General features: G+C 29.6%; 1 protein-coding gene across 3 annotated transcripts; it reads left to right on the top strand.

The window, feature by feature from the left end:
• The first annotated feature begins 56 nt into the window (after positions 1-56).
• Positions 57-12,995, top strand: LOC139488648 (protein HtrL-like). 3 transcript variants are annotated; one of them, XM_071274460.1, is made up of 5 exons: positions 61-118; positions 7,072-7,132; positions 10,619-10,709; positions 11,175-11,227; positions 12,001-12,995. In XM_071274460.1, the coding sequence occupies exons 3-5, from the start codon at positions 10,619-10,621 to the stop codon at positions 12,907-12,909; spliced, it is 1,053 nt and encodes a 350-aa protein (XP_071130561.1). In that variant the 5' UTR covers positions 61-118; positions 7,072-7,132; the 3' UTR covers positions 12,910-12,995. The 3 variants fall into 3 exon arrangements, with proteins under 3 accessions (XP_071130553.1, XP_071130561.1, XP_071130543.1); XM_071274452.1 differs by lacking the exon at positions 7,072-7,132 and having other exon boundaries at positions 57-118; XM_071274442.1 differs by lacking the exons at positions 61-118; positions 7,072-7,132 and adding an exon at positions 10,242-10,424.
• Positions 12,996-13,377: the final 382 nt, after the last annotated feature.

Raw genomic sequence — 13,377 nt, 5'->3', positions numbered from 1 at the left:
ATCATGAGCCCCCACCAATGTTTACCATTATCTGATGCCTGAGGGTTTAGACACATCCTGCATGATGTTTCGATTGAATCACACAGCGAAGACGGCTGACGGATTATAAGCTTACAATGTATGTAGCATTGTTTTCTATTATGAATGGAAATTGAAATTATGATTTTTTTTTCTCATATTTTTGTCTATCATGTCTATTGCCGAATAAAATATTTTTATCCTGTTGAGATATGTATGTTTGATTTGGCTACACGCTAAATCCCTTTGTAACAACCTTAATACTGTTTAAATAATTTGTAAACCTGAAGAAAGCGTCAAAGGAGCAGTGACAGTGTGTATCTAAACTAATTAAACAACAGGAGTTTGAATTCCTACCAATAAAGGTGTATAATGATATGGTACCCAAATTGCACAGAGTACCCAAATTGCACCTATTTAGCAAAAATAACATAGGAAATTTTACAAGATTTCCTAGAGACTAAACAATTTGTATTTTAATGATTTATTGATACTATGCAGGTCTTTCAACATAGGTAAAAATATTTAGATATACACAAAACGTTTACAGTATTTATCAACAGATGAAGTGTTTACTGAAAAAACAAAATGAACCGAAACATTGCCATGCGACGTCATCAAAACGTCATCTTTGTTAAAATTAGCAAATACAATACTGCAATATGTGACAAGTATCCATTTCATAAAAAGCATGGACTAATATCCAATTGTTCAAAGTAATTGAAGAAATTAAACAAAAGCTCTGTTATTCCACTTTTGACGATGCGAATTTAAGTATGGATGCAATTTGGGTACTCCTTATTACAGGACCATTGATGGTTTGGAGGTCAGTTCAGACCAATTTTTCTATGATTCCATATGGATTTAAAATTAAATTGGTGAAACTATCTAGTATATAATGATACATCTACAAAATAAACACATAATGAAAACTTTTGTTTGAAGCATAAATAAACACAGGTAAAAAAAACTGTGAAAATAGGTGCTATTTGGGTACCCTCACGTTACATATCGTCATATGCCAAACTCGACTATCACAGTAAAGTTTCTCTCAAAGAGAGAAGTGAGAGAAGCTTAATTGCTAGGATTTCAAACTTCTGTGCTCTCTGTGATTAGTTGAGTTTGGCATAGTTATACACCTTTATTGATCTCTTTATTGCTTAGGGATTTCAAACTCCTGTGCTAGACCCAACCACATACTTTTTGTGAATGTACAAAACATAAACAAAGTTCTGCTATCTGGATCATGTGCGTTTTTTTTCCTGAGAAGTGGAGTGGTCTGTTTTTTTTGTGATTTTGGTTTACCCTTGTTTTTTTACATACATGTAAATTTACTTTTATATCGCTATTTGCATGTATTCAATTCCCAATAAGTTTAAACATGTTTAAAATCACACAACTCTTCAAACAAGTTGAAGTTATTCATGGCCCTGTTTAAACATTGTAATTTTCAAAGTTGTTTTTGTTATTTTGAAACCCTGTAACTGGAGAGCTTGCATTTCATTACAAATTTGGTTGTCTATACCAGAACTCTAGTCCAGGACGTCTATGTTACAAAAATGTAAATGGCAGCATGTATACATGTACCAACTGAGCTAAAGAAGTACATTTACTTATTCATACAGCTGACTTAGTATCTACCACATTTACTACTTAAGGGGGCTCGCGGGTCAAAATCGAATTTTTTATTTAATATAGGATTTCGATATATTTTTCTATAAATGAACTTTATCTTATACTTAATAGAAAAATGAAATAAAAAAATGGGGTCACCGTTCATTTACGCTCACAATATGCCTTCTAAAGAAGCATACATTTTTGTTAATGTCCTTTTTTTCTGTTGAACTAATAGGAGAAATATCGGTAATATCGAAATTAAAAAAGAACTAAATTACAGAAATCGCTTAAATTTTACAATTATTTAGTTTATGTACAGTTATTTGAAAACAACAATAAAAAATATAGGTCACCGATGAGTTAAAAAAGATATTTCAATTTTAATGCCAAAAAATGGCATTTTTGCACCAAAGGGAGATAATTTGGAGCTTTTTCAATGATATCTACATTTTAAAAATCAGCTGGGGCCAACACGAATTGATTTTTTGGAATGATTTTTGTGCAATATGATAAAGTAACAACTAGTTAAGGTAATTAATAAAATTTGTAATGAAAAACAAATGTTTATTTTTTTTTCTTAAAATCTTATACCCGTGAGCCTCCTTAAAGGAATCAGTTCTGTCACAAACCATTGTTACATGTAAGGCTTCAAACATCATGAACAAAGATTTTTCTTACTTTAATTTGAGTTTAAAAAATTGGATCTGAAATTAACTACATATACACAGAGACATATATATGTATATATGTCTCTGATATACATGTATGTATTTCTGAATGTTTTCTTTTCTTCATGTTTTCCTCCCTCAGCACATTACTGATGACCTTTGTTTTACAACACTTGACCCAAACAGGAAGTGGTCTCAATGTCCCCAAGCTCCCTTTTAAAACATTTTGTCATACTAAAGTAAAGGTGAGAAGGATTAATTTGCCATGATATTTAATAATTGAAATCTTATGAATCAAACTCTGTTTGTACTGTACATCAGCAAAAACAATACCTTCTAAAGACAGGAAAGAGTATGTAGGTCAACCCTTTGTTTCATCAAAATAACACTTAAGAGTAAAAGAATATATCCGGAAAAAAGTTATCGATACTTATATTATATTTTTGTTGTTGAAATATTGGTGTTGTTTTAAAGTGTATATATGTTACAGTGAATTTGTATAATCAGGGATTATGTAGAATCCCTAAAATTTTCAGGGATTATGTATAATCACTGGTTAGTTTAGGGATTATATATAGTCACTAAAACTTTCAGGGATTATGTATAATCACTAGAAAAAACGTCAGGGATTATACAGAATAACTGAAATGATACTAAAATATATAACATATTGAAATATCTTAAAAGTTAACCTTAATATATCATAATAATAACCTTAATATTGTAAAACGCTAGGCATTATTTATTAATATGAAAGACACAAAAATATTGAAATGTTATACACAAAATAATTTAATTAAATGATAAGCAAATATATACAGAATAATTGATGTTTTGTTTTAAATGCTGACTTTATCAGTAACAATATCAAGCGAGCCCTTTTTGATATTGACTGTATTAGTATTAATGATATCAAGCGAGCCCACACGGGCGGGTTGATGAAGTCGGTATGAAAATATTAAATTGCATAATGATTATTCTTTTTATCATATTGTTTTAGCAATTGTTTTTAGGTTGAGGATATGAAATAAAATAAAATTGTCATTAAAACTATTTTTATGCGTACAGCCGTTTTGATAAATGTTAATGTTATGTATAATATTTTAATATTAAACATTTTATTTACAAATTAAATTTCAATGGCATCGACTATTACACATTTGCCCTGATTTTCTACAGGCATATCTATCAAATTCACATCTGTTTTTACCTGGATATCAAATTAAAAAAAAAAAACTTGTCCTCAACATCAAATCAAATTTTACGACACGTCTCAGAGAAATAGAGTTTTCAGCACAAACATCTGAAGGTACGAATTGTACCAATGAAGGGAAATCAGCAACCTCAAACTGATTTCTTGTATAAATGGATCCGAGCAGGATTCCATGCTAAGGCGATATCCTTCTTTAGCCTTTTCGTGAATATTGACCATTAGTTTTTTGGGATCTCCCTTTCCTGGAACCAATGATTTGTATAGTAAGACTATACAAATCCTTGCTGGAACCACCAGTGTAATTGGTTTTAGATATCATCTTTGAAGCTTTTAATTATTGATAATCCCTGAAATCATATTAGGGAATGTGTAGAATAATAATTAAAATTATCAGTGATTATATAAAATCACTGGTCATTTTCAGGGAATCTATATAATCACTAATGATTTAGTGATTCTACATAATCCCTAAAAAATTAGGGATTCTACATAATCCCTGATTATACAAATTCACTGTAACATATATACAGTCAAGGCTCTATCTTAAATAAGTTATTAGAGAAAAATAACATATATGTTGTTATTGTGAGCTAAAATATCAAAAAACTGTGATAACATTATGTATGTTACATGTTTCAAAGGGAAAATATACAACCTTTATTTTGTTAAATTTTTCTCAAGTTCTATTGATATTATAATTTCCTTTATGTATACTAATCTTTGCAAAGATATTATAACAGCTCATAGTTTACCAATCATGCATAGCACACCTATGTTATTACAGAAAATATATTCCTGCAATAACCAAAGGGTGTCATTACAGCTTCTCTTTATCTCTTTAAAGGCTTTGCTCTGACTTGCATAACAATGTATTTCAATTCATTGTAACAAATGATGATCAGAGCTTGTAATTAGGCACTGCGCAAGATTCCAAGTGTCTCATTTACTCTCATATAGTATGTTATTACAGCTTAGTTTGCCCTTAAAGGCCTTGTCTCATTGTTTACCATGATTGATAAAAATTGTATTAATGGAATTAGAAAGTTAGTTAGCAAGGTAATATATTAATTTGATGTATGCCTACTTTGTTACATTTGTTGTTTATGTAGTGATATTAAGATGATAACACAATATTGACTGTTGTACCCCTATTTTTGACATTTTTACTCTTTGAGTATGTTTGTTTTGTTCATGCATCGTTGACAATGTAATGGAATTTGATGCGACTGTCATACAAGTGAGAGGTTTAGCTAGCTATAAAACCAGGTTCAATCCACCATTTTCTACATTAGAAAATGCCTGTACCAAGTCAGGAATATGACAGTTGTTATCCATTCGTTTGATGTGTTTGGACTTTTGATTTTGCCTTTTGATTTTTGATTTTCCTTTTTGAATTTTCCTCGGAGTTCAGTATTTTTGTGTTTTAACTTTTTAAGCTACTGCACAAAGTTTTAAGAATTTCCAAGTGCCCATTAAAGATAAAATATTTATGATATATTTAACTGATAACAAACATATGTTATTACAGATGAAGGAAAAAAGAGTAGACAACTCATGAAAGTGTCTGTAATAACATATGCATGTTATTTTTCTTTGATAACTTATTTAAGTTAGACCACTGACTGATATATTCAGTGAAAAAAGATTTGAAAAGTAAATCCTATAACACAAAATCAATATTTTGTATGATTAATTTTAGAACTAAGCTATAAATACATGTAGTGTATGGCAATATGTTTAGTCCAAGTAGTGCATGCATGGCAATATGTTTACCAGATAGTTCATGGCAAAATGCATGGGAATAAGTTTAACAGGTTTATGAATGCATATGGTAGAGATGATGTTGTGGAATTAGGAATACATAATAATGCATGCAGTTATTTTCCCCCCTTTAAGGTAAATATTGATAGGTAGATATAGTATCATTAAACGGTCATTAACATTTTCAATTTTAGGTTCAAGAGAATTTTTTTTTTAAGAACACCCCCTCTTTTAAGTACATCTATATAAAAATAAGAAGCTATGATATAATTGCTAATGAGACAACTCTCCACCAGAGACCAAATAACATAGAAGTTAACAGCTATATGTCATCATACAGACATCAACAACAAGCAAAAAAATATACTACATAGTCATCTATGATAATAATGATAAAAGGCCCAGAAATGACAAATGTAAAACAATTCAATCAAGAAAACTAACGATTTATGTACAAAATAATGAACAAAAACAGTTATGATACAGCAACAAATGGCAACCATTGAATAACAGGCTCCTGAATTGGGACAGGCAAACATATTTTTGATATGCAAATCAACGACCATAATGACAATATCCATGTTTCTGGTCTTAGTGTAGTGTTGATTGTTCAATTAATTTTTTGGGTGAATAGTTCAGACTATGATACTATTATTGTGAATATGAATAAAAGAAGTTGGGTGTGCATTCATGAGACTGCAACCCAAAAACTAAAAGTCATCTATATTGATTCCATAATTTCATAATTTTTAGGCTATGATGGTAATAGAATTAATGTGCATATTGATCAGTGTTAACTTGATAAATGAATATACATGTAGGTATAAAGAGATGTGGTATGATTGTCAATGAGAAAAATATCCACTAATGTTCCAATTTAGTTCATGCAAGCAATCATAGGCAACAGTACAGCCTTCAACAATGAGAAAAACCCATATCATAATAGTCAGCTTTAAAATGATCCAACATGGAAAACATGAAACAATTCCAATGAGAATTCAAAAAACAATTTATGAAAAACAAATATGACAGACAAGAACCAATGACAACCACTGAATTTCAGGCTTATGACTTAGGACAGGCAGATGCAGGTTAAACATGATTGTGAACACTCAACCCTCCCCATACCTAGGACAGTACTAGTGATGTCACAGCACAACATAAAAACAAACTACGGTATAAATATTAGTTTAACTGATCAGATAGATGCTAAACAACCAACCAAACATCAAACAAAAACACAGACCTAATATTATTGCCTGACGTATCTTAAGAGTCAGTTGTTTTAGATATGCATGAGTAGATTTACTTAAACCTGTTGTTTTCATGTCTTTAAACCCTTCTTTAATCCTATTCCCAGAAATAACAAATTATTTGGAATGTACCCATACACGCTTTTAATAATGTTAAATGTATTTTCAATACTTTTAAAATTTTGCTTAGAAAGCTATATAAATTAACAAATGGTTCCAGCAATGAAGCTTTCTTGACAGAGAATCTAGAAGATGAGACAAGCTTGTTTTGAAAGCTTTTTCTTGTGCATATTTTACATCTAAAATATGATCACATTATTGAACCTATGTGGCTATAAGAAATGTTACTAGAAATATTCAACACAGGCACTTGTCTCGGAATTATTTTTTTTCATATATACATTTGTTACTATAACATTAAGGTATATTTGAAAAAAAATCAAAGACAAATATCTGTGATATTCAATATGATATATAAAGAGAATTAATCTGAATCTAAGTAAAAAAAAAAAGAAGATAAACATAGCTTTTTTTATTACAGCAGATCAAAATGAAGGGAGAAAAATTCATAAGGACTAAAGAAAGGCATGCTACAGTTTTAGGTACTAGATCACCTAATACATGTAATAACTATGATAACCGCTTGTTATATATAAAACATGTAGTTGCACATTAATGTATGGTGTGAAAGGCTTTTATCACATGCTTCAAGTAAATCACAATGTTTTTAGCCATTCTATCACATGCTTCAAGTAAATCACATGTTTTTAGCCATTCTATCACATGCTTCAAGTAAATCACATGTTTTTAGCCATTCTATGATATCACAAATACAGTTCTATTTTTCTCTTGAACTAATTTTAGCTTTTGTAATTGCTTACATATGCTTTTAGCACTGCTTCATACATGGGACATAATATATAAGCATAAAAGTCCTTATTTATACCAACTTCAGCAGTTTTAATCATGCTAGTTTACAAGAAGTATTTAAACTTGACCAATTCCTGATAAGTTGACATACTTGTATTTTTTTTTTATTATAACACACAATGTTGACTGCTGTACCCAAATTTTTTAAATTTGTGTTTGTTTTGCTAACACTTTGTTGTCATTATAATGGAATTGTATGCGACTGTTATACAAGTGAGAGGTTAGGCCAGCTATAAAACAAGGTTAAATTCACCTTTTTCTATATAAGGAAATGCCTGTACCAATACATGAAATATGACAGTTGTTTTCTTTGGTTTGAGCTTTTGATTTTGCTATTTCTTTAGGCGCTTTCATTTTGAATTTTCCTTGGAGTTCAGTATTTTTTTTTTTTTATTTTTTTTTGTATATGCTGATAACTGTTTTTGAAGTATATTATTTTGACAGGTATACCTTAAACAAAAATATATTTTATAAAAGGTATGATTTTGCTAAGGGGCATTCCATTTTGAATTTTTCTTGGTGATTAGTAGTATTATTATTTTACTTTTTTCATATATGCTGATAACTGTTTCAAAAGTATATTTTTTTGGCAGGTATACTAAAAAAAAACATATTTTTCTAAAAGGTTACCATTTTTATGTTTTATCTTTACTTGTGATCGTTAATTTAACAATGGGTACATCTTTATCACACATAAGGGCCTCAGGGAAGATAAGTGGTTGAAACTATCTATTACCATCTTTCAAAAAATGAATTTATAATTATTATTGTAACAATTACTTGGGGCAGTTATCTCAGAAATACTCAACATCAGGTATTGTATAAATTAAGATATTTAATTTATTTCTCATTTCTAAGGACGGCACTTTCTGGAAGAGATATAAGTTACTTTAAAGTGTTTTAAAATCAACTGCATATACATTGTACATTAAAAAGGGTAGGTTTAAGATATGAAGACTTGACTTTAGTCTAATTTTCTTTATCAAAGTTGCCGTTTGTTTTAAATAAGTTTTTCTTCTTTCATATAATGTAAATTCAGAAACTATTGATTTTTATCTACATGAATATAAAAACTGCCATATTATATATGTATGTATACATATTTTTCTGATACTAATATTAATCTTGCATATTTGTTTATTCTTTTATAGTATGTAATAATAAATGCACACATTAACTTTCAGAATTTACAATAAAAAGCTGATGTTCTGTTAAGACAAAGGTCTTTGAAACTTCATGTGAACAGTAACTAAAACTATTTGCAATAAAACAGATAAATGTATTTTCTACATAAAAAACTGTTAATATACACATTCTCTCATGACATGTATCCGAAAATGATTCAATTATTGCCTCGTTCACATGTACATTTAATTCAAATTGAATTCAAATCAATGCAAATCGAATTCGCTAATCGCATTTGCACACACTTCTTTTTTAATTCGAATTGATTCGAATTATCCAATTCGCATTAGAAATACGTTTTTGTTAATACAAATTAAAAGTTAACGTTGTTAGGACAGTAAGGCGAATTTGATGTGGATTGCAATTCGAATTAGAATTGACTTTAGGACCTAAAACGTTTCGAATGCGAATTAAACTAATTCGAAATTAGTTAATGCGAATTAGTTAATGCGAATCGAATTTGAATTAGTTAATGGGAATCAAATTCGAATTAGTTAATGCGAATCGAATTCGAATTACGTGTGAACTCAGCATTAATTGACTTAAACTATAACATACATGTGTCAGCCTCAATTTTATTGGACTCAGAAAAAATTAACATTGATATATTCCATTCTGTGAGTATCTAAATTCTTATGCAGCCAAAAAATTCTGTAGATTTTCATTTATTTTGTTATGTAAATATTTTATAGAGCATTTTTATTTGAATTCAAAGGGATAGCGGTTATAATATCATTTTGATTGGAAAACATGGCGGATTAAATGATAAATTGAATAAAGTCAGATTGATGTGTAAAATCACAAAATGAATAAATGTAAAACTTAGCCTACTCTCTCTAATAAACAGACTAAATTCAAAAGAATTTTCTCTTTCTTTATAGTTTGTGAGTGAGAGGTAGCAGAGCCCAGTTTATACATCAATGTATTTCTCTAATAATCTGTATTATCAATATTTTACGAAATTTTCCTTTGATCTTACTGACTGATAATTTCCTTTCTCAGCAGACTGAGCAGAGTAGATTGATATAAAAATTATAGCTAGAAACTAAGGGGGCATGTGGCGTTGTCAATGAAATTGACAGAAATTGAAACGTCTTCATCGGTAAAATAATGATAATCAGATTATCATTGGCCATCTAAACTCGATTGCTTTTCTCACCTTCGCCGTACCTCGCTGAAATGATCAACAATAATCTATAATTATTGTAATTTACTAATTATAATATGTTTATAGAACATGTTGTCCAGATGTTACAACTAAACAGGAGAGAACAGATGGGGAAGGGGGTGGAGTTGGGGGGTCCTTCATCTCTTTATTCTTTATCATTAAAAATAAAGGCTATTCTGAAATTACGGTACTTGAAAATGTAGTCTGGCTATATTGTTCTTTTCAGTCAATAAATCAGTATACATGTATTTATATTCCCAAGGATTTGCGTAGTTAACTATACAAATCCTTGATATACCCAATTCTTAAATTTTTTTGTTATTCTTTATATTTTATGTTTTTGATTTTAATTAGCGTGCTTAGCACCCCATTATTCTCTTTTTTTTATGTTTCCCCCATTGATATTGATTTTATAGACCCCATCCACACTTTCACACATGTTACAAAACATTTAGTATTACATTTTACTTATGATCAATTTTAAAAGTCAATCAAAAACAGATGTCATAAATTGAACCAATATTTTATGGTTTAATACAAAGAAAATTATATCCATACAAAATTTATTCAAGATGGACTTTTTTAGGAAGAAAATTAAACACCATATATATGTAAGTTTGAAAACGTAAGGATGTACAATTTCTTTAAAAAATGCTCATAATTGCCTTGAAGAAAGAAAAAGTGGTGTATAGTGTATCAGAATTATGCAAAGCAGTAAATAGAAACCAGTAATGTTTTCATTTTCTGAAATGCATACAAAAAAAGCAAAACATGCTTTATCCATTTTGAAATTGATGTTTTTCAGATGTTGTACAGGGTCAAGTTATGGATAAAACTTCTAGGACCAGTACCATATGTTTTGCCAGCAGTCATTTACCTGGTAATGTTAGTTTTCTGTAAGTAGGCTTTTCATTTGTTTTAAGTTTTATAAAAGAGAGGAGGAAGATATATCAAAGGGATAAGTTGAAAATGGATGGACAATGCCTTTGCAAAAAAAAAAAGAAGATAAACAACAGTCTACATAACACATCATAGAAGAGTAAAGACTGATCAACTTGACCCCACAAAAAACTGAAGGGGATCTCATGTACTCCTGAAAGTTAAGAGGATCTTGTTCCATATGTGTCACCTTTTCACATAAACTAGTAGATTTTATATACATGTAGTTCCGTTTCTTATATCATTACTACCTTTAATAATTGAACAAAAATGAAATCTATTTTAATTCAGTAGAAAACAACATAAAAAATCGAAACGATCTTTATTTTTTTGTGTAAATTGCTACATTTTCTTGTGTAAACAGCTATATTTTCATGTATATGTATATTAAGCTATATTTTATGGTGTATGTTTCTTTACAGATTGTTACCAAGATGATATAATAACAGAAGGATGGTCTGATGTCAATTTTAAGGTATGATAAGAAAGGTCAAAGTATAAAATACTGTGGATTCAATTATTTTCTTGGGTACCAATATTGGTCAATTGAAGAAAAAATATATTTTCTTAGCTACTTGATAAGCAATAAATGTGGATTCATTTAATTATTTGCGGGTACATACCAATTCTGGTCGATTGAACAAAAATTTAATTTTTGTTGATACTTCATGATCTTGCAAAAGTTTTTGTACAATTTTTACATTGTTGAAAATTTGAGTTTTTGTTTTATCTTTACATTGAAGAAACAAAATCCATGAAAACAGGAACCCAACAAATCATGAATCCACAGGACTTTATCAGTACAGTTTTAAGTTGAGAAAAGATGAAATTGATGACGAAAGAATATTTCTATATTTCTTAATTGCAGTTACATTTAACCACATTCAAAACTCAATCTTACCGTATAAGCTGAATGAAAACATGGCTTTGTCTCAATTTCAATCAGACAGAGTTATACCTCACAACAGATATTTATTTAGTTATGAAACTTTGACCATTCTATGATAGTTATGTCCTAGATGTATAAGTGTTTTAATTATCAAATTTGTTCTGTTATTACATCACTGTAAACATTGCCAACCGAAAAACATATGCTCAATAAAAAAGAGCCATCAAAACATCAGCTTGAATTAAAGGGAAGGACAGTTGATAAATGGGATAAGAGCCTTATTTGACCTATATTTTTACTAAACTTTAAACTTTATCACTTGTTTGTTGATATAACATTGTATTTCTTTTTGTTTTCAGAATCCTGTACCTCCAGATGTGTTGGACGGAGCAGAGGAGTATTTGAAAAGAAATCAAAGCAAGGATATCACATTTGTCACAGCTTATTTTAATCTTGGAAAATTCCAGAAAGGTCCATTCAAAACATTCAGTACACAAACATACTACAGCTGGATGAAGAACTATGCATTTGTGTACAACGAAATTATTCTATACACAGATTTAGAAGATTTAGCGATTAGATTTAAAGCCGAACGATCACATTTTCCAGCACATATGACAAGAATATATTTAGTAAAGCCAAGTGAATTTTGGGCATTTGGGTTAAAATCAAAAATTGAGAAAATTTACAATCAAACAGACTATCCGAAATGGTATCCAAATACAGTCATGGCTTCATATTCATGTGCTATGCATGTCAAGTACGATCTTATACAGAGAGTGATAAAGGAAAAATTAGTTAAAACAAAATATTTAGCATGGATGGATATTGGTTATTTTAGGGGCAATGAAAAAGGTACCTTTTCATTAAAACCGCCAAAAAATATCAAAGACGATCATATATCATTTGTACAGATTGATAAATATGTTGACATGACGCCAAAAGAAATCATGTTTAGTAATAGTGTATTTTTAGCAGGTGGATTATTCATAGGTAGACCAGAGTATTTACTTCTTTTGGTTGAAGATTATAGAAAAGCAGTTGAAAAATTGATTGCAATGAATTTAATGAACACAGACCAGCAGGTGCTCTACTGTATGTACTCGCCAAAATTTCAATTCCAACCAAGAATACCGATCCAGAGATTTTACAGCCAGAGTCGTTTGTTATGGTTCTATCTTGGTGACCTCTGTAGAGAAAGTAGTTTATTTTTTGTAAGAAAAAAGACAAAATTAACTGAAGTTATAGCAAGTAGTATATTTTTATGATAGAGAATTAAGCATAGTTGTCAAGAAATTTACATGAATTGTGTCTGAATCTGATATCTGTTCTAAAAATATCAATATAGTCATTATTAAAGACTTTAAGTAGTATTTAAAATCTGACTTATCTTCCCTTTGTCTATAATTGAAGTAGTAGAACCAATGACAATTATTAACAAAGGAAGAATTCTCATTCTCAATCCATAGTATTGCCACCCAATACTTGATATAAAGCAATGATACTTTTTTAGAAATCCATACTAATCATTCACTCACAGCCTTCCAATGCTTGATATAATGCAATAATTAATTTTTAGTTCCAACTGCAAAATGAATGCAATCTTTCACAAGCATTGGTCACATGAGCTTTGATTAAGTTTTGCTGACAGTACCAATATGTATGTTCTACTTATACTGTTATTGTATTCAGTAATGCAGATTTCTTAGGTTTGTTAAACAAGGTTTTTTTGGTTA

This window comes from Mytilus edulis, chromosome 1, assembly GCF_963676685.1.
Source record: "Mytilus edulis chromosome 1, xbMytEdul2.2, whole genome shotgun sequence".
NCBI lineage: Eukaryota > Metazoa > Mollusca > Bivalvia > Mytilida > Mytilidae > Mytilus > Mytilus edulis.
This window is presented reverse-complemented; position numbering and strand designations above follow the sequence as displayed.

What these genes read in the sequence shown, in the direction of transcription:
- LOC139488648 (XM_071274442.1), top strand. Translation starts at nt 10,386, where the DNA reads ATGGACTTTTTTAGGAAGAAAATTAAACACCATATATAT. An exon ending in CCTGGTAATGTTAGTTTTCT is followed by an intron (nt 10,710 to 11,174) that starts GTAAGTAGGCTT and finishes GTTTCTTTACAG; the next exon opens with ATTGTTACCAAGATGATATA. An exon ending in GGTCTGATGTCAATTTTAAG is followed by an intron (nt 11,228 to 12,000) that starts GTATGATAAGAA and finishes TTTTGTTTTCAG; the next exon opens with AATCCTGTACCTCCAGATGT.